Here is a 25251-nt window from a genome sequence, read left to right on the forward strand (position 1 = left end):
TGGGGCCAGGCAGGCCTCTGGGAAGGCCCCATGTTGCTGGGCAATGCAGGGCTCCCTGGCTGGCTAGGGTGCGCCAAGAGGAGCCCTGAGTGGGGACAGCTGGGGGAAGGGCTGAGAACACAGCTTAGAGCTCCTGCCTTTATCCCTCACTCTGGATGGAACAACCTTGCCACCTGCTAGCTGGGAAGCGGCTGGCATGCCTATCCCCTCCCAGGCTGCCAAGGAATGGGGCAGGGAAGAATGCCATGGCATTCAGAGGTGAGGGTCCACTCCCAGGGAACTGGCTCCATCTGGCTTCCTGAGGGTGGAGGGTCTGGGCCACTGTGGTTCTGGGCAGCCAAGGATCACTGAGCAGGTTTCTTGCCAGGCTGGCGGGACTGAGGTGCAGGGCTCATCTGGCCCGTCATTGCTCCCACTTAAGGTTGATCGAGAAGGAGCCGACCCCACCTGCCCAGCCCCGCTCACATTATGGCAGTGTGGGGGCCAAAGAGGGTGCTCTCTCATATCAGCTGCACTGTAACAGACCCTGGGGTTTGCAAGATGAGACCTGCTGACTTTTAGATCATGTTCACTTGAGTTCTAAAAACTCCAACCCTCAGACAGATGGAACCCAGGGTATCCATCCTCAGGCCTTGAGTTAAGCTGAGCCAAGCCTTTCTCAGCTGAGGCCTTACAAGAGGCACCCTGGCTGTACTGAAGGACTCAGTACAGAACTGAGAACTTATTTCCAGAGAAAGTTAGGATGTCAGTACTTAGAAAAGTCTTCACTTCCCAGATTCCCTTGCCAACGAGGGGGTGACTACCACTGAATTCTAGCCAATGACATATGAGTGGAAGCGTTGTATGCCACTTCTGGTTCCTGTCTTTAAAGTTAAGAAAGTTTCTCTCCTTCTTTTCCCACTGGTTGGAATGCAGTTACGATGGCAGGAGCTGGAGCAGCTATCATGGAGCCACATAAAAGATGGCAATACCCTAGGAATGGCAGAACAACCAGCTGGAAAGAGCCAGGATGGCTGATCCGATTCCTGTCCCTGTGAGGCTGCCCTATCAATCCTGAATTGCTCTGTGAAAAAGAAATAAGATTTAAGCCACTGTTCCTTTTATCTTTGTCACAGAAGCAGGACCCATATTCTAAATACTGCTGAAGGGATTGCAAAAGACAGAAGGCATCCTTGGAAACATGCTGGGAATTCCTATCAGTTATCTGAATATTTTTTTCCTCTCTCTCTCTCATTTTTTAAATCTGGAGGAGGCATCTTTCAGTTTGCAGACTGAAGGAAAGTCCCCATGCAACAAAAGGTCACCACTGCAAGAGTCAAGGTGGAGTTCTTGGAGTCAGTCTGGCAAGAAGCTGGGGTCTGTGAGATCCTCCCACCCACCTTCAACAGGTGAGGCAGAGGCTGAGGAGCAGTTTCACTTCACCCCTGATAAGCACAACATTTTGATTGAACCACTGACAGCTCTGCTGTAGGGCAGGGAAATTTGGAAACATCAGGAAATCAAACTGTGAAGTCTTTGAAGGAATGTGATTTATGTGAAAATGTGATGAAGCTAATGTGTTTGGCTCCGGCGTTGGGTGGCACGCCTGATTCTGGAACCAAATCTGATGCCTTCCTGGCTCGCAGCACACACCTCTGCTTTCCCCAAACACGGGGAGCTGGTGCCCTGTGTGTGTGTTCCAAGCCCGATCGGCATCTAAAGCTTTTATTGGAGCCATATTTCCTGGGCCGTGTTTCCAGGCTGTGCACGTGTAACCAGACCCACACACACACGCATGCACACACACACACACCGCCTGAGTGACTGCACCGTGCTGCTCCCGCCCCCGGACACCACAGAGCCAAGTGTGATTAGACTTATGAGGAGTTTGCTGTACTTTTCCATAATTCCCATGATGCACTGCAGGCTTTTGGAAAGGCGCTCACAGTTCCCTCCTGTTGGGCATCAGGGTTGGACCGAGGTCTGTTTCCAGCGCCTGGAGTTCATGGCTTAACCCCTTCCCCTGCTGTGGGGACATGCATTCCTATCGGGCTCCTGTGGGTGAGGGTGACTTTTCTGGGGAAGGGCCCCTTCTGAGAACGGGGGATGTGAGGAGGTAGAGACAATGAAGAGAGAAGGAAGCATCTCAAACAAGAGGATGGGGGAAGGAACTGGGGTGATGGACTGACTTACAGGAAAGGGCCCCCTGTGTGTGTGTGTGTGAGATATGCTGGGAGGGCCCAGGCCAGAGCCTCTGACCATGGTGATCACCTTAAAAGGTGTCTCTTTCCTCAGCAACATCCCCTTGGCTAATCTCTGGCTAACTTGGTCTCTGGAACCTCCCAGGACATGGAATGAAATAGTGGTCTCAGTGCCTTGGACCTGGGTCTGCAGAAACCCAGGAGCCAAGCCCAGCCCCACGGAGCTGGCTGGGTGATGCTGGACTTGGTAGAGAGAACGCTGGACTCTTTCTCTCACTTTACAGAGAGGGAACTGGGGTGCAGTGAGGGTGGGTGATGGGCCTGAGGTCACACAGTGGAGCAGTCACGGAGCTAGACAGCGCACCCCACTCCTGAATGCCCAGCTCTCACTCAACCAGCCTGACTGGGTGGCGCCAGTGCCCAAGGCTAGCGGAGTCCTTGCTGCTGCCCAGCCAAGCCTCTGCCAAGAGGAAGTGTGGGCAGGCCTGGGGAGGAAACCCGAGGCCAAGGACAAGCCCTACGCATTTAGACACCACTGAATGGAAGGGGTGGGTGGGCAGGGGTCAGAGCGGAACCCCTGGCACCATTACCTCACTCTCCACCCAGCCCGGCCTGGCCATGGAGGGTGCCACCGGGCAGCTCTGGTCCCAGGGCCTGGCCACTGGGGTCTTTGTCAGGTGCTCAGGTCCCTGAGGGCAGTGGATCAAGCTGGGTCCAGCCACACTCATTCAGCACCCCACAGATATGTAGAGAGAGCCCTGCATGTGCCAGTATGGTGGGGGGGCCTGAGGAACAGCAGACAGGAAGTACCCATGGGAATGAGCTGGGACGTCTCCCAAGTTTCCAGGTCCTCTGCAGAGCTTTGCAGAGCTCGCGTGGCCCCTTCCAGTTAACTGTGGGAGGCTGGCTTCAGTCTGGTGTCTCCCTGAGAGGTGTCAGGAGGCCCGGGGTGCTGGGGCTATGAGGTCCAGCCTGGGTGGTCTGGGATGGTCAATGGAAGAGGCACTGTTTGGGCTGAGGTGGAAGGATGAGGTGGGTGAGCAGGTAAGGGTGGAGGAGAGCCAGGCAGAGGGGGGTCGAGAGACTGCAGTTCCCATGGAGGGACCACCCGGCCGGCAGCCCGGGAGGGCGGGGTCAGCAGTGTGCCGAGAGTGGAAGAGCTTCGGGCACACCTCGGAGCTTGTGCTCCGTCCCGAGGGTGCCAGATGGCTTCAGCTCAGGATGGTTCCACTGGACATAACCCGAGCCTGGAAGACGCCAGGCCTCCTGGCTTTAGCTCCTGGTGGCAGCAGCAAGGGCAGGCTGGCCAGACCCTCACCTTGGGCACGTGGTCCAGGAGGAGAGCATGGGGGGACCTTAGTCTTGGGGTCGAGCCCCTGAGGGGGCTGGCGCATTGGCCTACTGGTGTCTACTTCCCTACACAGAGGCTTCCCTGGTGGCTCAGATGGTAAAGAATCCACCTGCAATGCAGAAGACCAGGGTTTGACCCCGGGGTTGGGAAGATCCCCTGGAGAAGGGATGGCAACCCACTGCAGTATTCTTGCCTGGAGAATTCCATGGACAGAGGAGCCTGGTGGGCTACAGTCCATGGAGTCACAAAGGGTTGGACATGACTGGGTGACTAATACTTTCACACTTTCACACTTTCCCTGCACAGACGCTGTCCTTCCTGACTCCATCCTTAACCTGTGGCTGGTGGGGGCAGGGGCCATCCTCATCTGAATACTGAGGGCCTCTTTGGATGAGCTGGTCACTGCAGGTGCCACCTTGCCGTGGCTCAGACACTCAGTGACCCAATACTGTCTCCAGGAAAGGACATTTCACTGGCTCTCTCTACATGGTTCTTCCCTGCAGCTCCACTTCCAAGGGGGCACAGGTTCTTAGGGCCCTCTTGACCGGCTCAGTTAGGTCCCATATCATGACTGGTCTTTGCCCTGAGCCTTGAGAGATCAGTGTTCCAGAGCCCAGGGCCCCGTGCGCTGCACGGCTTTCCTTGGGTGTGTTCTCCCTGAGCCCCACCATGCAGGCAGCAGGAGAGGCCACCCAGAGCCCCGGTGGCTGTCCATGGAAATGAGACACCGGCCGCATCCGGCTATCTGGACACGCTTGGTGTTTTGCATTCAGTGATCTGCACCTGACAGATGCTCCCGAAAGCATCACTCCGCTGACAAAATGAAATCCAGCTCAGTTCCCACCGTCTGTGTGTCACTGCGTCTGGGAGCAGGGCAGGCCCCGTGCCCAGGAACAGATGGGCCGAAGCCAGAAGGCAGCCAGCCCGTCCTCAGCCCATGGGCCTCTCCCTCCCCAGACTACCACCGTGATCCTGTCTGCGGCCTGCAAGACAGCAGTCGGGGCACTCCCAGCTCTGCTCCTCGCTATGGGTTTTGGGTTCCGGAACCCCCTTTCTCATCTGTAACGCAGGCTGACATCCTGGTTCTGGCTGTGGCTTAGGGAGTCCCCCCTCAGGGACTGTGGGCTGGGCAGGGTCCTTGTAAATGCTGAGTTCACCGTCATCCGAGCAGAATGGGGCTCCCACACCTGGGTCTCCACTCCACGGAGGACCTCTGGCCCCGTCTGGGTGATGCTGGCCGGGCCCCAGTGCACCCTGGCCGGCTGGCCACGCCTACTCACACATGGGCTTCAGCTGCCCAATGAGCTCCTCCTTTGTCCATTTCGCCCACTCCTTCTTGTCGGTGTTGATGGAGCAGAGGATGGGGCCACAGGGCTTGCCGCAGTCCTCGATGGCCGGCACGTTCAGGTAGTGCACCAGGACGATGTCGGGGTTCTGGGGGAGAGCACAGACACTGGGCAGCATAAGGGTGGCTGGGAGCCCGCCCAAAGTCACCCCGCCCACAGTCATCCCGCAGGCCCGGACAGGCTGCGCATCCCCATGCCAGGCTTTCTCAACCTGGGCACTGCTCACCATTAAACCAGCTCATTCCCTGTTGTGGGGGCCACGCTGTGAAATGCAGGATGCTCACCAGTAGCGCCCCTGGCAATCACCTGCCAGAGGCCATCAAGCACTGCCTCCTTCCTCAAATCTCCAGATTTTGCCCATTGCGCCTTGGGGCACCTAAATTGCCCCGAGTTGAGACCCACTGATCCACATGTGAGCAGCTTCATGCATAAGTAAAGACCACAGGTACATGCTCAGTGGCTCAGTTGTGTCTGACTCTTCAGGACCCCATGGACTGTAGCCCGCCAGGCTCCTCTGTCCATGGAATTTTTCAGGTAAGAATACTGGAGTGGGTTGCCATTTCCTCCTCCAGGGAATCTTCCCCAACCCAGGGATGGAATCCCCATGTCCTGCATTGGCAGGTGGATTTTTTTTTTTACCATTGTGTCACCTGGGAAGATGTAATTAAGGACCACATATGAGGTAAACGTATCTCCAGCCCCACATCCAGGACCTGTGCCTACAGCTGCCCAGCAGCCCTGGCCCCTGTTCTGTGCTCTACATGCATTTCCCCTTTGCAACTCTCTGGACTCCCCCCGCATGGGCATCACCACCACCCTCCTCCTGCGGGAGAAATGGAGTTCCTGGAACTTAACATGCAAGGATCAATTTTTTTCGGCCATCGTGTGTGGCACATGGAACTTGCCCCACTAGGGATCGAATCTGTGCCCCCTGCAGTGGAAGCATGGCATCTTAACCACAGAAGTCCAAGGCACCCACTTCTAAGAGCTGGATACCCTTCTGCCCCTCAGCCTGTGGTCTCCCTGAGCAAGCATCACCCAGGAGACAGCTGTCACTCAGAGTCTTTGAAAACTCAAAAAAAAAAAAAAAAAAAAAGAGTCTTTGAAAACTCCTCCTCGGAAATCTCCGGATCTTTTAAGTGGAAAGAACTCTCTCTGTGAAGATGCTGAAGACACATTTTGTCCTCAAATGGTTTCATTGAGATGGGTCAGCCTCTTCCCATCAGATCCAACTCAAAGTGCCCTCCATTGCTCTGCCCATCACCAGCTCTGGTAGCCACTTGCCAAAGGGGCTTTTGTGGGGAAGCAGCTACATTGCAAAGACCACAGGCCCCTCTGTGGCTTTCAATGACCGCCCCCCCCCCACCCCCGCCCCATCCCCAGAAAACCAAGCTGTTCATTGGGCCACGTTGGGCCTGATAATGTTAAGAAAAAGCAGCCATGTCACTGAATAAACCAGAAAGGCCTTCTACCCCAATCAGAAAGTATTTCTTTGCTTTCCTTTCTTTTTGCGGCCATGCTGTGTGGCACGCAGGATCTTAGTTCCCCAACTGGTGATAGAACCTAAGTCCCCTGCAGTGGAAGTGCAGAGTCTCCCACTGGACTATCAGGGAAGTCCCAGAAAGTATTTTTTGAAGCATCAAGAAACATATGATAATATATCAAGTACAGCAGGAAACTGTGGAAAAGCCACTTGGAAGACCCCATCCTCTGCTGGTTCCCAGATCCACCTCTTTGACTTTTCCCTTCTAATACCCAACAAGAGGAGCCCTGGGTGGGTGGGTATAAGGACCCCCATCATGGAGTAGCTTGAGTCTGCCATCACCTTTTTGGATCTGATCAGAGCAAGAGTAATATAGGACTTTGTGACTCAATCGATGCGTTAATAAATAAAGACTCAAGATGACACCACGACCAGTGCAGGAAGGTACACTGGCATCATTTTAAAAGATTTTCAATAAGGGTTGAAACGCAGAGCTTTTTTTCTGGCCAACGCTCAGTTAACCAGGAAATTAAATCAACATGAACAGGAGCTTCTCTTTAATGGCGGCATTTCTAGATTGCAGTAATCATGCTTCTTAATAATAATGATAATCCCTGACATCGGCACCGCACTTTCTTCTTCTCAAAGCACTTTCCATCCATTATCTCATTTGGTGGCTGTGCAAGCCAGGAAGGCAGGCTGGGCAGGGCAGTGCACCCCTGTCTACAGTGAGGACCCTGAAGCCCAGCGAAGCTGTGTGCCCAAAACTGTGTGCCTGGCAACGGACAGAAGACGGGGCTGGAAGTCAGGGTTCTGACTCTGCTTTCAAGTCCTGCTGAGATCTGGTGGCCTCTCTTTGCCCAGTCTAACTGCTTTCCCGTTTCCTGTTTTACTTCATCCTTACAATATGCCCACGAGGCAGGTGGGCTGGCTAGATCTGCCATGCTCGTGGCCTGGATGGGGTAGTCCAGGAGATGAGGGGCCATACACCTGCATTCCAGCCCTGCATCCTTCCTACCAACCAGCACGCTGGCCTCCCCAGGCGGGGAGCTCCTGCCTGAGCCTGTGCCTGGCCAGACAGCAGCGCTAGCTGCTGAGCGAGACAGAGTAAAGATCAAAGGGACACAGGGACCCCAGGGCTTCCTCTGATCCCAGCCCCAGGAGCAGGAGCCCGGCCCTGCAGGGAGGAAGCCAGGATGCCAGATGTCTGAGAGATGAAAGACCCACAACTTCCTGCCCCACTGCCCCACTGAGCACAGCCTGGGTGCTTGGAAAAGCTGTGGGAGGGCATGGTAGTGGGTGGGCGGGCAGGTGGGGACCTGGGGAGCAAAGGGCAGCCCTCACCTTGCATCAAAACTCCCAGAACTTGAGTTCCTGCCCTGTGGCACTTGTACTGTCCTAATTCAGGAAGCCCCATCCCTTCCTTCCAGGTCCAACTCCATTTCTGCTTAACCAGCTTCCACCTACCCTATGAAGACAGGCACAAGGTTTGCCTCCTCCTCCAGGAAGCCCTTCTGGACACCTCACCCTCTGTACTTCCACCACAGCAAGGTGGAGATTGTGTTTGTGTCTTAATAGTCTGTGGACCTCTTTATCTGCTCAACAACAGGGACAATGCCTAGGAGCTATCACTGTGTTGGGCAATGCCTGCTGCTCATTTCATGTTTGTAGAATTGCATGAGGCTGACTTTGGATGCAACCAGTCCATTCTGAAGAGATCAGCCCTGGGATTTCTTTGGAAGGAATGATGCTAAAGCTGAAATTCCAGTACTTTGGCCACCTCATGCGAAGAGTTGATTCATTGGAAAAGACTCTGATGCTGGGAGGGGTTGGGGGCAGGAGGAGAAGGGGACGACAGAGGATGAGATGGCTGGATGGCATCACTGACTCGATGGACGTGAGTCTGAGTGAACTCCGGGAGTTGATGATGGACAGGGAGGCCTGGCATGCTGCGATTCATGGGGTCGCAAAGAGTCGGACATGACTGAGTGACTGAACTGAACTGAACTTTGGATATTCTGTTCTTACTCTTCCCAGACTTGTGTTCAACTGACACCTGGCCTTAGTTTTCAGTGTCTTCGAAGGGCAGGGCAGCTTCTCTGAGCATGGGGTGTTCATAGAAAGCTAAAGGCAAGGCTGGTTCTTAACCTTTTCTGGGTCTAAGGCCTCTGAGAATCTGATGAAGGCTGGGGCTTCCCAGGTGGCTCAGGGGTAAAGAATCTATCTGCCAATGCAGGAGACCCAGGTTCCATCCCTGGGTTAGGAAGGTCCCCTGGAGAAGGGACTGGCAACCTACTCCAGTATTCTTGCCTGGAGAATCCCATGGACAGAGGACCCTGGTGGGCTACAGTCCAGGGATCACAAAGAGTTGGACACGATTGAACAAGTGAGCATGCACACATGGCTTCTCTGCTCCCAGCCCAGAAGGATGCCCGAGGTGCATCAGCACTGCATTTCAGGAGTTCACACATCCAGTGGTCTGTGGGTGCTCTGCCTGTTGCCAGTGACGTAGGGACTCAAGATCCACCACAGCCCCATTCAATACACCCAACACGTACATCTTCCCAAGTGCCTCCATTCTAGGCCTTATGCTTCTCAGCGGCCTTGATAGCCTCAGTCCCTGACGGCTGCAAGGAGGCTGGGTTTGGGATTAGGAAAGGCAGAAGTGGGTTGCGTCATGGTTTATATCTTTAACACAAATTCCATCCCTGGGCCTGGAGTTCCCACAGCTGAAACTCCTGAGTTGAATTTTAAGTAACGACTTCCTGGCTTGAGGCCGGTTTTAAGACACAGAGTGATTGAGGTATTTTTGGAAATTGGGGGCACACATCACTTCTTGGCAACGTTGTGATTTTATTCATTAGTTGTACATTTTATTGGGTGTTTCTGGCAGAAAAATATATTAGGCGCAGAGCTCCAATGCTTCAGTTTCATGGGGGAGCTCATAACAGTGTCAGATCCTGAACGAGTAGGGAGCTGCCAGCCCGGTGGGGCAGGCTGGCTCCAGGGGACACAGCTGAGGATGCACTCCACCAGACCCACCCAGACTCTCGGTCCTAGACCGTTGTGAAGCCAGCCTGCCTTCATCTCCCTGTCCCCACCTCAAGCAGACATCCTCTAAGGGTCCCCCAGGATTTACCACCCAGGTCAGACCTTGCAGGTCTGAGTTCTCAGGTAGAGGCTCTGCTCTGGGATACGGAATTTCCATGAAGATGTTACAGGCCGACCCTGCAAGGTGACAGTGGCCTTTGAAATGACCTCCCTGAGTGTCCAGAAGGCTTGTCTGCTGTTAAAGGCCTGGGGGAGCCCGATGGGGTGGCTGTGGAGGGGAAGCTGAGGTTAAGAGAAAGTCTCAGAGAAATTTCACAGTATGGATGTTCCTTAAAAAAACTAAAAATAGAACCACTATATGATCCTGCAATCCCACTCCTGGGCATATACCCAGAGAAAACTATAACTTGAAGATACATGCGCCTCAATGTTCATAGCAGCACTATCTGCAATAGTCAAGACATGGAAGTAAGATTAGTGTCCATCCACAGAGGAATGGATAAAGAAGATGTCGTCCATATATGCAGTGGCATATTACTCAGCCATAAAAAAGAATGAAACAATGCCATTTGCAGCAACATGAATGGACCTAGAAGTTGTCATACGGAATGAAATAAGTCAGACAGAGAAAGACAATATCATATGATATCGCTTATATGTGGAATCTAAACAAGTAAGGGTATGAAGAAACTTACCCAAAACAAAAATAGAGGTACAGATGTAGAAACAAACTTATGGTTACCAGGGAGTCAGAAGGGCAAGAGACAGATTGGGAGATTGGGACTGACGTATACACACCACTATTCAAATGGCTCCAACACTTGGCCACCTGATGTGAAGAGCCAACCATTGGGAAAGACCCTGATGCTGGGAAAGATTGAGGGCAGGAGGAGGAGGGGACGACAGAGGATGAGATGGTTGGATGGCATCCCTGACTCGATGGACATGAGTTTGAGCAGGCTCCTGGAGATGGTGAAGGGCAGGGAAACATGGTGTGCTGCAGTCCATAGGGTCGCAGAGTCAGATATGACTTAGTGACTGAACAACAACAAATGTAGATAACTAATAAGCCTGGCGAGCTATAGTCCATGGTCTCACAAAAAGCTGGACACGACTGAACGGCTAACATACACATACACAATAAGAACCTACGTTATAGCACAGGGAACTCTATTCAATAACTCTGTAATGGCCTATCTGGGGAAAGAAGCTAAAAATGAGTGGATATATGTGTATGTATAACTGAGTCACTTTCCCGAAACCAACACAACATTGTACGTCAACTATGCCCCAGGAAAAAAAATTCTCAGAGAGGTTCCAGAGTTTTCTGGGTGGAGCCATGGACTAGGAGACCCCCTTCCTCCCTTTTGAGCGCTTCACCTATGAGTGGACAGAGCCCCCACTCTTCTGTTGCAGGGGCTGTGATGGGGCCTTTGTGAGGTTCAAAGTCCCATCCTGGAGGGTCCTGGTCTTCTAACTACTAGTTGCCACCAAACCCCAAACCAAACAAAACCCTGGTGTTTTTCTAGAGAGAATGACCAGAGCAAGCTTCTAACAGGCAGTTTACCCACTTACAGTGCACACCTTCCCCACTGATAGTCCGTCCACCCAGATTTTCCTCTTATGGCTGTCTTGTCCCTTCCTCCTCAGGCCTCATAGCGGGGTCTTTGTCCCCCTGCCCCCTCACTACCCTCCTCCAGCTTCACGGCCTTCTGCCCGCCATATTCCAAGGAAGGCTTTATTTCCCCCTCCAGCCTTCCTCCCTGCTCTGCTCCAAGCTCACCTGTCCCATTGCCCATCAAGGGGCCTCGGAATGCCCCTGACTTATGTGACCCAGCCTTATGGCTGCACTCCCCACACCTGGGCCACCCCAGCTTCACCTGATGACGAATGGCACCACCTCCCTGCAGTGGCCCCAGTTAAAGTCTTTCTCCTCTCTGTCTCTCCCTCCAATCCACCCGTCACCAAGTTCCATCAATTCTCCATCCTCAAGTAAGCCTGCCCACCCCCGACTTGGCCCCACACTCTGGAGACCACCTGGTTGGAGCCCCACCCCCTGCCACACCGACCGTCCACCTGCATCTCCCTGCTTCCTCCCTCCTCTCCTCCCCATCCCTCTTCTGACACTAGCCGGTGGACCCTAGGATTCCGGCACCGGCTCCCTGGCCCAAGAATGAACCCCACCCTCCTGACTTGGTCCTGGGGACCCGCCATCTGTTTTCCTCTCCAGTCATTCGTGCTCCCCTGGGTTCGTCCTGCCTCTGCTGCCTTCTTTCTCTCCTGAGCTGTTCTCTCTGACTGATGTGCTCCTCGCCACCTGAGTCTCAGTGCCACCTCCTCTTGGACACTGTATTCAGAGACACCCCCAGCCACGCGTGGTGCCTCCCTGCTGCCACCTAGGGCCCTACTGCCTTCGCAGCCTTTATTTTCCTTACTGTGGCACCCACCCTGGTTCACATTTCTGAGCAGTCACAGCTGGGTTTGGCCTGTTTTCCCACCTGGAAGTGAGAACTCCGGTGGCCGGGCTCCGTCCTGTTCAGGGAGGGCTCCCAGAGCCCCGGGGTGGGGGTAGGGGGGCGCTGTCCACCTGCTGAGTGCCGAGGGTAGGGGCCGCTCAGCCGCCCCCAGAGCCCAGGCCCTGCTGGGGGAGGGGGTGGTGTGGGGCAGCTCCCTTCTCCTGGTCTCCCTTCAGCTGGTCCTCAACCAAGCTCCTCCTCAAGTTTTACTGGAAATGAGAGGTTTGGACTTGCTATGGGCCTAGTTCCAGGCTGTGGGCTGGGCCCGCTGGCCAGAGAACTGTGAGCTAGAGCTGGTGGAAGAGGGTTTCCTGGGGCCGAGTTAGGGCTTGTCCCCTAAAGCATCTTTCCTAGTTGGAGTCTTTCACCTGAGCTAGGGGGACAAATGGAAGCTGGCCCAGGAGGGGTTGTGAGAATGTTCTGCAGAGAGCATGCAGGGCTAAATTGAAATCAGCTCCTTAGCTGCAGGACTTGTCAGAACCTTGGGGATACCCTGCCCTGGAGGATCTCTCGATGGGCCTTGTGCGGGCAGGATTTCCAGGCTTATTTGACCATGAACCTGACCACCTCTTGGGACCCAAGTGTTTCTTGGAACACAGTTTGGGAACCACTGATAGAGTTCAAAGTCAAGGGAAACCACCATTAGCAGTTGCTGAAAGGCAGGGCCCTCTGTAGTTTCTGGGTCCCTTTCCCCTGGGGCCCATCCCTGGCCTGGCCTGAGGCTCACCAGGCATTTGAGCTGCTTACAGGTGACCACCAGGTTTCTAAGGAAACCTGACCAGCTGGGTGCACTGTCCCCACAGCCCTCCCCTCTCCAGAATGCCCCTTTCCTGGCATCTATGACCACAGCCGTCTTTCCTGACCTGGGTACCCCAGGCTGCTGGGGTACCCATGGGCAGACATGGGACTGAGGTGGATTCCCTTCTCTCAGGCTGAGCAGGTAGGGGAGAGGCAGGCAGGAGAAGGGCATTGGATTGGTAGGGGGAAGTAGATTTAATCTTAATTACAGGTGATGGGGATTTCAGGAGGGGAGACTGCTATGAAAAAGAAAGCACCCCCCATTCTGCTCTTCCACGAGGGTTAATGCTCTAGCAGGGTGTTAGTGGCTGGGGCAGCAGTGGAGGGGGCGGCTGGGGTGCCAACGGCGGCATCAATGATCTGAGTTCATTTGCAACAGCTCTTGCTGCAAACAGGACAAATCCCTAGACCCTGGTGGCTGGGGCGAGGTGGGTGCAGCAGCCCAGGAGAGCATCAGGTGGGGAACGGCTGCCAGGTGTTTCTCTGTTTGTTCCCACAGGTCCTTTAACACAGCCCCAAGGGAGAACTGAACTCAGTCCCCCGCATCATGCAGAACGTGGGCCTGGAGGGCTGGACCTCAGGCCTGGGCGAAGCTGGAAGGGGAGGAGGAGTCAGGGTGTGAGAAGGAGAGAGGAAAGGAAATAGACCAAGGTGCTCAACAGAGACGTGAGAAGCGAGGGTAGTGGCAGCCAGTGGGTGGGGGTGGCACAAAGACTGGGGGTTGGGGATGCCAAGCTCATCCCTGGAGAGCTCTGACTTCCAACCTTGAGGTGATGCCCATGGCTCCTGGGACTTCTGGCTCTGATTGCTGTGGGCTGGGGTGCAGAAGCATGTGTCAATGGCAAACACTTGATCCAGCTGAGCCCTCATGCCTGCTCCTTAGGCTGGAGGAGATGAGTGTACATGTGGCCTTAACCTTGTTGGCAGGGAGGCGAGGCAGGTAAGGGGCTCAGGAGGGGCCTTACCCACAGCTGATTAGAATGGGCGTTCGTGATCTGTTACTGGTTTGAGATGCAGGTGGGGACGCCTTCCAGTTTGCAGGGGGAAATGGAGCCCTGTGCCTCCTATAGGTCAGGGCCACTCCAGGGTTTGTAGTGCAGGCCCTGGAATTGGCAGAAAGCAGCGCAATTTCACCAGAGACCCAAGTGGCCCGGAGCGAGAACCTTCAGGAGCTCATATCCTCCCGGCCTCAGCCAGTGGTGGGCCCCAGGTGCCTGGATGCTAGGGGTCCTGCAGCCGCAGCCCCGACTCCTAGCCTCTGGCTGTGAAGTGGGAGACAGCTCCCCTTTCTGTGGAGTTAGAGGGATGGTGGTGCAAGAAGTGGTTAAAAATGCAAAAAGCTGTTGGTTTTGATAAAGAAAAATGCAGCTACAACATCTGTTTGACTCTTGTTTGCAGCTTCATCAACGCTAAGTGTTCAATAAATCAGGGTGGCATGGCGCTCCGTTTCTTCAGTGGCTCGGTCATTAATCTCGTGCCAGTTCTCATGAAAAATGAAGGAGAGAGGCCGTGTGATGGTGAAAATGTATACATTACCCAGAAAGTCATAATAGCATGTAATAGTGGCCACACACCTCCCCACTAGGGCTGGGGGGAGGGGGTGGGGGCCGGGACTGAGCGCCACCGGCCTGGGAGGAGGCGGGAGGCAGAGAGCAAGTCTGCAGCATTCGCGAGTCCATTCTGTGGTTGCATTTGTCGTCTGAGCAGATTCTGAGAGCCCTCTGATCATCACAGGCAGAGGCTTCCCCATACCTGGGTGCTTTACGAACGAGGCTAGGCGCCCATAAAACAGGAGTGCAAAGCTGGCAGAAAGAAGGGCAGGATTTATGAGAGAAGGAATAAATGATGATACCAGGCAGCTCAGGGCCAGGGGTGTCACCACACTGCAAAGCAGAGAGAAATCCTCTCACATGGGCTCCAGCTGCTCTGGGCGGCCTGGCACCTGCCCGCTGCCCTGGATAAAGGTATGGGGTGGGACCACTGTCCCCCTTAGGTCTCCAGGGGTCTATCGGCCCCTGCAGCCTGCCAGGCCCTCCTCGTTGTCTTTTCCCTACCTAGGGAAACCCAGTTGTTCCCATGACCGAGTCCACATTTTACCACCATCTCTGGAGGTGTGCTGGGTGCTTCTGGGGGGGGCAGGACCATGCCTGTACCCCCAGAATGCACCTCCCAATGGGCGCCTCTATTTGCAAAGATTGCTTTCTGAGTGTCAGTGATGTGTGGGCCCCACCTTTATGCCCCATGAAGGTCTCATTATTCACTGCATTCAACAACCCACAGAAGCAGTTGCCATTATTACATGTTTGAGGGCTGCAGACTCTCATGCTCAGGACTCTGTGATTCAACCCAGGCCTGAGCTCCATGCCAGTATCACCTCCCCTCCACGGGGGCCTTGGGGCTCCAAGGGAGCTCGCCAGACAGCAGGTGGAGGGCTGCGGACCTAGCCTCGATGCCCTGAGCAACCACAATGAAGATAGAGCTTTACCAGAGCATAAACAGATCCAGGGAGCCTGGCTGGGTCCATGGGGCCCTGGGAGCTGCTGGAAAGTGGTGGGGTGGGGTGGCTGTGGCTCCACGGGGCACAGCCAAGGCGGCAGAGCCCCTGTCTCAGTGTCAAGGACCTGTGGTGGTCAGGACACCCTAAGTGGTCAGGCAGGGCTGTAGAGTTTGGGGGAGGTTGGGGACACCTGGAGCTGAGCACCTGGCAACTGGGTGGTAGTGGGGGGCAGAAGCAGGTCCCCAGAGTTGGGGCCTGTTGAAGAAGCCAGAAGAGAAAGAAAGGAGGCAGAGTAGGATATGAAAGAGGTGCCCCTGGACGTCCCTAGTAATAGGCAAAATCAGCTGTCAGTTGTGGGCTTCCTGGGAGCCAGACCCACATCCCTGGCTGGGTACCGGATGCCGCTGCAGTCCCAGCAGGCAGGAGACACAGAGAACCTCCTTGCTCCTTTGCCAGTGCTCAGCAGAGTGGGGACCTGGAGACACTTGGGGGGCTCACAAGGGGCCTCATCTCCTGCTCCAGGCAGGGAAAGAGGCTAGCAGCCTTGGGGGAGCTCCCGCGGCCCCTCCGCCAGGCGGCCCTCATTAAGCCCGCACGTGCACCAGAGGGAGTCGGGGGCCTGCAGCCCATCCCCGCTTTGGAGGGAGGCTTGGAGACTTAATTAGTTAATGTGGGTGAAGTGGTCTAAAGATGAAAAACCCTGGGTAACTGCTGAGTGCTGCGGCTGCTGCCGCCGCTGTTACACAATTACCAGAATTTACCAGTCATGGGAATACAGTTAAACAATTTCCACCTGGTGTGGGCTTCCAGGAACCCTGCTGGCTTGGGGGATGGCCAGCTCGGTCCTCTTTCACCCACAGGTGATGTAGGGAAAACACACGAATTGTGGGAAATCACACCTGGTACCGTCCTGACCACCCAGGGACACTGAAGTGGAGAATGTGTCTCTCAGCCCGTGAAGTTAAAGATGCCTGGGCTCAATGGATGCTGCTGGTCCAGACTTTCTGAAAGCCTCCAAGCAGGTTCTATCCAAAGGCCCCTGGAAGGTCAAGCCATCCTGGAGGATGCTGCTGGGGAGAAGGTTTAACTGCGCAGGTGGACCTCAAGGCCCCACCACACCTGTGGGGTGGGATGTGTGGGCACGTTTCTGGATGGACAAATGGAAGCCAGAAGATTCACGCTGGCTCAGGACCAGGCCATGTCTTACTTAAAATCATTATGCTTTGGGGGAAGAAATTCCCAATAATATCTCCACGTTTGCAGATGATGCGAAACTGTCCCGGGTGATGAAGCGCCACATCATTTGTGATCGGTCGTGAGAGGACTTGTTTAGTGGGTGCAAAGTGACAGATGGCACCCAGTGTGCGGGAAGCGCAGGGCCCTGGAAGCTGTTCAAACTAGTTTTTAATTAAAGGGATGCTTTCTGTGCCATTGGGCTTCCCAGGTAGCACTAGTGGTAAAGAACCTGCCTGCCAATGCAGGAGATGTAAGAGACTCCGGTTCGAACCCTGGGTTGGGAAGATCCCCTGGAGAAGGGAATGGCAACCCACTCCAGTCTTCTTGCCTGGAGAATCCCACGGACAGAGGAATCTGGTGGGCTACAGTCCAATGGGGTTGTAAAGAGTCCGACACAACTGAAGTGACTGAGAATGCATGCATTTTGCGCCATTAAACTTTGTCCTGAGGGTGGAAGGTGGGGGCACCTTGAGGATGGGTTAATCCAGTCTGGGCTCTGAGCCTGGCACTGCCCCATTTGCCAAGGCCAAGGCCCTAACGGGCTGGCTCCTGCTGGGTCAGCATGGACCCTGCCTGGCACCCGCTCCTCACTTGGTCATGGGCGGGTTTGATGGGCTGTGCCTCTGCTTACCACTATCCCAAAGCCAGGAGGGAAAACCAATGTCGTGGTGGGAAGGCCACAAGGAGTCGCAAAGAGAGGAGAGCCTGGGAGTCAGAAAAGAGGGTTCAGGACTTCCCTAGTGGTCCAGTGGTTAAGGCCTGCCAATGCATGGGACTCGGGTTCAATCCCTGGTCCCGGAAGATTCCACCTTCCTTGGAGCAACTAAGCCCATGGGCCACAACTACTGAGCCTGTGCTCCAGAGCCCGTGCTCTACAACGAGAGAAGCCACTGCAGTGAGAAGCCCCTGCTCACTACAACCAGAGAAGCCCTCGTGCAGCAACAAAGACCCAGAGCAGCCATAAATAAATAAATAAAAATTTTATAAAAGGATGCTGCTGCTGCTGCTGCTGCTAAGTCGCTTCAGTCGTGTTCGACTCTGTGCGCGATCCCATAGACAGCAGCCCACCAGGCTCCGCTGTCCCTGGGATTCTCCAGGCAAGAACACTGGAGTGGGTTGCCATTTCCTTCTCCGATGCATGAAAGTGAAAAGTGAAAGTGAAGTCACTAGGAAGAACTAAATTAAAGAAAAAAAAAAAAAGAATAACACAAATTGCCTGTGGAGGCTGGTGGGCCTGTCCACTCAGGAAGACACCTGGGGTTTCTGGAAGCCAGTGTCCAGAGTTGTGCTGGCACCAGGAAGGACCAAGCCCGGAGCGCCTGGCACGAGGGCTCTTCATCACAAACCTTGACTTGGGGCAGTGACTGCAGGGGCGAGGGGAGGCTCCCTTGTGGAGGCGTGGGTGGCCATGCTGAAAACAAGATAAGGATTTTTCTGGCCAGAAAGACAAAATGCTGAGCGGAAATGTGACTCAGCTCTTCCAGGTCAGAAAAAGGAGAAGAAGGTGAAGGCATGTTTTTCCTCTCCAGATTCCCGAATACTAAGAATATGGGTAACCCCCTGGAGCTCAGGGAGGCAATTTAAGCGCAAACTCTGCACAGCGGGCAGTTAATGTAGGAGACTCATTATCTCCAGGGAGACATGGGCTGAAATAATATGAAATAGATTTTTTTTAAAAACGGGCGACATTAGTTCCTGGATGGCTGATCCGTAAGGTGTTACAGAAGGAGGGCAGGAGATTGGGGGTCATCTCTCTCTTGGAGCTACCAAGATGCTTGGTGTCCCCCATCCCCTACCCCACCACCTCAGGAGGGACGGACCCAGGCTGGAAGTGTCAGCTGGGGTGTTTACTGCCTGCTGTTGCCTGCTTGTCAGGCACTGGACAGGACACCGGGGTCTGGCAGAGCCTGAGTCTGGATGAGATTCCATTTCTGTCTCCTGTTTGTCATCTGATCTCACCTTGAATTCATTTCTGAGTTATTAGAAATCACTGCAAGGCTTGCTGCAACCAGCCCCGGGGTAAGAAGCCCTGGCCCTTTCACTGGGACGTGGTGCTCGAGGGACAGGATTGAGCTCAGGGTGGGCAAGCCCCGGCCCAGCAGGACGGAGGGTGGGACGGCTAGGCATGGGGTGATCAGCTGTCAGCAGGCTGAAGCCCTGCTCCTCTGACCTCCTCTCCTCCCCCAGGAGCCAAATCCATGGGCCACATGAACCCACCCCTCCCCACCAGCTTCAAAGAAACTCTGCCTGTGTCTTAGACTCACTGTAGACACCTGGGAGGCTGGAAGCCAAGCCCACTGCTGTCCCCTCCCTGACCCTCCCGCTCTAAGGATGGCGCATTAGCTGTGCTCCCAGGACTGATGTGTGTGCTCAGAATTCTGCCCCATTAGGCAGCAAGTCAACCTCATTAGGGGGCTTCCCAGGTGGCTCAGTGGTAAAGAATCTGCCCGCCAATACTGGAGACCTGAGTTTGGTCCTTGGGTTGGAAAGATCCCCTGGAGAAGGAAATGGTGACCCACTCCAGTATTCTTGGAAAATTCCATGGACAGAGGAGCCTGGTGGGCTACAGTCCATAGGATCACGAAGAGTGAGACATGGCTGAGCACATTGCCAATCCATCAGATGACAATGACCCCAAACAGTCATCCAGGAGTCTCCAGAGTGACTGACACGCTCTGGAGCCTTTCCTGTCCACTGGCTCCTCACACCAGTTCTGGGGGAAGCTGAGCATTGCCACCAGACCCATCAGTCACATGAGCCCCCTCTGACTGATGTGATCTGCCACTGGGCTAATGGGAGGCAGAGCTGGACACGACTCCGGTACATTTGGTGTTCTCATGGTAAGAGTATCCAAGTGTTCTTTAGGAAACCAACCATCTCTTCCCAACTGAGTCCAGGGTCGGAACATGTGATTCAGGCTGTGCAATCAGAGCCCTGTGTTCTCTGGGCTGCAGTGATTGGCCATGAGTCCCAACCAGAGGCAATCAGAGATAATCCCTGGACTTGGGAGGAATCCCTGGGTCAGGGGATGGGGGGCGGGCAGAGACGACGCTCTTTCCCACCAGACATGACCTGGGATGAGGAAGCCTAGAGCTCCTGGAAGCCACCTCTTGCCAATACATAGAGTCCAAGAAGGAGACATATAGAAGAGACAGAGTCAAAGGAAGGAGACCATAAGTCTCCATGCCAGTGACTGAGTCCCTGGATCCAAACGTGCCTGAAGCCAGCCCACCTCCAGACTGCTCGGGAACTTGAGTGCCCAAATCTCCTCTTGTCTGGAGCCAGTTCAAGCTGAATTTTTCTGTTGCATCAACCGAGAGCCCTAACTCCAAAAGAGACCATATGTCTTCCTTTTACTAAGTCTGTCCTCTGGTTACCACAACAACCAGCATCACCATGGCTACCAAGAGCTACCAACTATTCAGCACCTGTATGCTCCAGTGTTGGGTGCTAAGTGGTTCACAGCTCTCAGTACATTGACCCCTCAGGAGGCAGGACTGGGTACATCATTTTTACTTTACACACGAGGAATATGAAGGCAAAACTGAGTAGCCTACCGCCCCTACTCCACTAGGTCTGTCTGACGCTAAAAGTGCTGGTGAGTTAGGGTGGTCCAGATGTGTGCTCTGGAGATCACTGCCTGGGTCTGAGACTGGGTTCTGCTGCTTCCCCAACATGAGCCTTAGGCAAACACATCTCAGTGCCTCAGTTTTATCACCTATAAAAATAATAATACTTACTCCACCAAGTTGTTATGACAACTAAATGAGATAAGGCATTTAAACGGTGGCCGACACATGGCAAACCTTCAAAATTGCCAAGTATTCTCACAACTGACTCCCTGAACCTGTGTGACTTTGTCTCACAATATTGCTACAGAGAATGTCTCCCTAAGATCTTTTGAGGACTTCTATATGGAACAAAACCAAATTGATCCAGACGTTGCTTATTTGGGAAGTATAATTCTTAGGCAGGAGCCCATCTAGGCAAAGTCAAGATATTCTCTTCAAACACTGAAGAAGCATCTTTGTCCCCAGTGGATGCTCAAGCCATTGAAGGGTCTAAATGAGCTAAAACTGGTCATTCTTGTCCAGACAACAGGATCACTGAGACAATTCTTGGCTATTTTCCAAGTGCTGGAGAGAAACAAAACCACATTTCTTGAAAAAAATTTTGTAATTTAAGTGTCCATGAATTTAAAGAGATATCCACCCCACCCTTATTCAGCCATATCTCCTAGTGTGTGGCATTCTCCTAGGCCTCTAGAGTCATTTCTGGTCCTCAGCCAGATGATACAGGTGTCAGATGACTGGCAGGTCCTTAAGGAAACCAGGTCTTCCAGTCTCTTCCCTAACGATCACCAGTTACCTCCTCATCTGGTTATGGTTCAGTCGCTCAGTTATTTCCAACTCTTTGTGACCACATGGACTGCAGCACACCAGGCTTCCTGGTCCTTCACTATCTCAATGTCCATTGAGTCAGTGATGCCATCCAACAATCTCATCCTCTGTCACCTCCTTCTCCTCCTGCCCTCTATCTTTCCCAGCATCAGGGTCTTTTCCAACGAGTCAGCTCTTTGCATCAGGCAGCCAAAGTATTAGAGTTTCAGTTTCAGCATCAGTCCTTCCAAAGAATATTCAGGGTTGATTTCCTTTAGGATGGACTGGTTTGGTCTCCTTGCAGTCCAAGGGACTCTTAAGAGTCTTCTCCTACACCACAGTTTGAAAGCATTAATTCTTCATCAAGACATCTGGATGCTTTACATATTTTAATTTGTTCAGGAGAGATCCTCAAGGATCCTGCAAATCACAGGCTTTGAACTGAACTGTCTGCATATTCCTCTTGGAGCAGAGGATGACGCAGGTGAGAGGAAACTTGGGGATCATCCAGGCTCCACCCCTTTCTGCTTCCAGTTGAGAAAACTGAGCCAAGAGAGGCTATGGCTTGTCTGGTATCTCCCAATGAGGACAGAGCCCCTCCAGCACCTCTGCTGGCATCCTGCTCTGCCCCTTCCTGGGGGCTTTAGAACCATCTGAAGCCAACAGTCATACCATTCTTGCTTCACAGAGAGGATGTGCAGAAGGCCAGAGCTGGTCTGTTCACCCACATGGCACTCGCAATGAGGCGGGCTTCCTGGCCACTGCCCTCCTCTGCAACCTTGACTGTGAATAGGCTCCTGAGATCTGCAGTGGCTGGAATGAGAGCTTGTGCTTCTTGTTCACCATCTTCCTGGTGGGAGCAATGGTGGGGAAGGTGCTCCAAGCAGGAAAGTCTGGGGGGCTGAGACCTGGGCCACCCTCCCCCTATTCTGAGGGTGCGCCCCAGGAGCCCCTCCACTGAATCCCGTGTGTGTTCCTGTGGTGTCACTTCAGTTGTGTCCGATTCTTTGTGACCCTACGGACTGAAGCCCACCAGTCTCCTCTGTCCATAGGATTCTCCAGGCAAGAATACTGGAATGAGGTGCCATGCCCTCCTCCAGGGGCTCTTCCCAATCCAGGAATGAAACCTGCGTCTCTTGCATCTTCTGCATTGCAGGCAGATTCTTTATCGCTGAGCCACTGGGGAAGCCCCCCACTAAATCCTACTAAAGACATAAACCCCAAGGCTCTCCCTTGACTGACAAATAGGCCGGCTGTGGAGGCAGCAGAGGATGACTTGTGCCTGGGCCACAGAGCATCTGTAGGACTTTTACGCTCTGCAACTGTAATGGTGAGATTCCAGCAATTGTCTTAGAAGGAATCATGATTAAATTGAGCTGTATGTTTTTCTAATGTGTTCCCCAGTTTCTCCTTAATACCTTGGTAGGACAAGATAAAGTGTAATCACTGAAGTAATTGTGGCACTCAACAGTTTATGCCTTGAAAGAGTGACTGGGGGTTAACAGAGCCATGGCAGGGCAAGGCTTGGATTTGAAATTTCAGTTTTTATTTGTGTTATTTTCTTTGGAAATCCCTCTTTATCTCCCTTCTTTCTCCACTGGCTCCTGGAGCTTGCTGATATAACCTGTAAGCCTCCCTGGGTAATAATGGGACCTGTCTTACAAATGACACAGGCAAACGGGAGCCGCCCCTCTGCAGAGCTGCTGTGGCGGGGCCCTCCTTCCCCAGAGCCCATGCTCTTGTGGGCAATGCCAACTGTCCCCTAAACCGGCAGGGCTCAACATCCTGGGTCCCAACACCAATCAAGACCTGATCACTGAGTCCTGAAACTACCGACTGCAGCCAAGAGGCTGGGCTGCCCAATGTTGGCCCCCCATAGACAGCTCACCAACTCTGGCAACTCCTGGAACCATCCCCCATCCTGGCAAATGTCAAAGGTGCCCTTGGGGCAGAGGGCTATGGCCCACAGGGGCCTGAGGACCGCATCCCTCTCCAGATGGCCTCCCCCAGTTTCCTCTGGGGTCTCCAGGCATCTGCCAGTGGAAGCAGGCTGGGGAACATCAGAATGGTGGTGGGACACCATGGCTCCCGTGGTGCCCAAGTCTACAGAGCCGTGACACCAGCAGAGCAGAAGGAGGGTGGAAACCTAGGACAGGCGAGGTCCTTTTCTCTGTCCCCGAGGCCACTGCCCCAGTCTGGTCCTCACAGCCTTAGCCATGCAACCTGGCACAGCCCTCCTGTGGGTCTCCCTGCCTGAAAGCCAGCTGCTCTCATTTGCCTCCCAGAGCCCTCTCCCCTCATCCCAGTCCTGGTGGTGAGTCCGCTGGCTGCTAAGCTTCCCTGGTGCCTCATTTCCTGTGAATGCAGCTCAGTCCTGATAACAAAGCCCTCACGATGGGCCAGGTCTGCCTTTCATCCACGCCCCCTTGAGTACTGCCCTCAGACCCCCAGCTCAGTCCTCAGGACCACTCAGCCTGCTCTGCCCACCTGCTCTGCCTACCCTGTTCCAGGGCCTGGAACCTTCCACCCAACTCAGCAAGTTCCCGTTCCACCTGCTTGTCGAGGCCCTGCTCAGATGCCACCTTGTCCTTGGAAGCTTCCCTTTATCCTCCCAACCAAAAACATTTGCATTCTCCTTGGACACCCAGATCAGCCCTCGGGGCCTCCTGCAGTGTCCTTCCAGTCCTCTTCATCACACTGGTTGTGCACCAAGTCCATGCCCCTCTCCAGACACCAGCAGCAACATGGTAGGCTTGGAGCGTATTGTGCTCCGTGAAATGTCAGACAGAGGAAGACAAATACTGTGTGCTATCACTCAGATGTAGAATCTAAAACTACTCAACCAACTAGTGACTGTAACAGAAGAGAAACAGACTCACAGATAAAGAGAGCACACCAGTGGATACCATGCAGGGTGCCCAGCCTGGACTGGCACAGGCAGGGATGCTGTGTCAGAGAGCAAGGGTGTCAGCCAGCGGCTCACACACACCACACACAAATAGACACACCCCACCACACACACGCACACTCACACCCCTCCCATCCACACACACCACCCGTCCACACACACCACACACATATACACACATATCACACACATACACATATGCCACATACCACACACACACACACACCTCCCACCACACACATCACACACATGTATACACATATCACACACACACATATATATGCCACACACCACACACACACCACACACAAATAGACACACCCCACCACACACACACACACACACATCACACACATGTATACACATATTACACACACACATACACATATATATGCCACACACCACACACACACCACACCCATACACACACCTCTCATCTACACACACCACACACACATATACACGTATCACACACACATATGCCACACACCACATAAACATCACACATACACCACACACACCACCCACATACATATAGCACCCATCCACACATATCACACAGATATATACACATATCACACACCACACACACACCACATACACACCACACACATACATGCCACACACCACACACACACACACACATAGGCCACACACCACACACACATACATACACCTCCCATCCACACACACCACACACATATATACACATATCACACACACATGCCACACACCACACACATACACATGCACACGCCACACACACACACCCCATATATACACACACCTCCTACCACAAACATATATATACATATCACACACACATATGCCATACACTAAACATACACATACCACACACTCACACACACACACACACACACACCCCTCAGTTGTGAGGCTCACAGCTCTCTTGTTTGTTTTCAGGACTCACGGCTGCTTGAAGCTGAAAAGACAGACGCTGGGCCAAGGGCCTTGGCGCCAGCCCAGGGTAACTGGGACACCCGTGTTTGCAAAGAAAGCGTTTGTGAAGTGTGAAGAAATCAGAGCAGCGCTGTTCAAAAACTGTTTAAATTTCGCTCAAAATGTTCTATTTTGTGTAAGGAGAGAGTCCCTTTAGAAAAACACTCGCTGACGTTTGTGAACTGATGTTGCCATGGAGCCATGAAGAGGAGCTAGCTACCAGGCATGGCAGTTAGTTATGCGAGTGCTAAGTCGCTTCAGCTGTGTCTGACTCTTTGCAACCCCATGGATCGTAGCCCACCAGGCCCCTCTGTCCATGGGGATTCCCCAGGCAAGAGTACTGGAGTGGGTTGCCCTGCCTTCCTCCAGGGGATCTTCCTGACCCAGGGACTGAACCCGCGTCTCTTACACCTCCTCATTGGCAGGCAGATTCTTTACCACTAGTGCCTCCTGTGAAGTTAATTCTGTGGTTGTAGGTGAATTGAGCCCACAGCTCCCTTTGGGGAAAGCTGATGGGAAGGGGAAGCAAAGAGGCAAAAGTTGAAA

The 25251-nt window shown here is 53.6% G+C and overlaps 1 protein-coding gene across 4 annotated transcripts in view; it reads right to left on the reverse strand.

The window, feature by feature from the left end:
- Window positions 1-25251, reverse strand: part of CAMTA1 (calmodulin binding transcription activator 1) — a 992196-nt gene that overhangs the window by 118468 nt on the left and 848477 nt on the right. For all 4 annotated transcript variants that reach the window (XM_061382858.1, XM_061382860.1, XM_061382864.1 and 1 more), the window contains one exon: window positions 4812-4965. In XM_061382858.1, coding sequence (XP_061238842.1) covers window positions 4812-4965 — 154 coding nt within the window. The remainder of the gene's footprint in view (window positions 1-4811; window positions 4966-25251) is intronic.

Source organism: Bos javanicus, chromosome 16, assembly GCF_032452875.1.
Source record: "Bos javanicus breed banteng chromosome 16, ARS-OSU_banteng_1.0, whole genome shotgun sequence".
Lineage (NCBI taxonomy): Eukaryota > Metazoa > Chordata > Mammalia > Artiodactyla > Bovidae > Bos > Bos javanicus.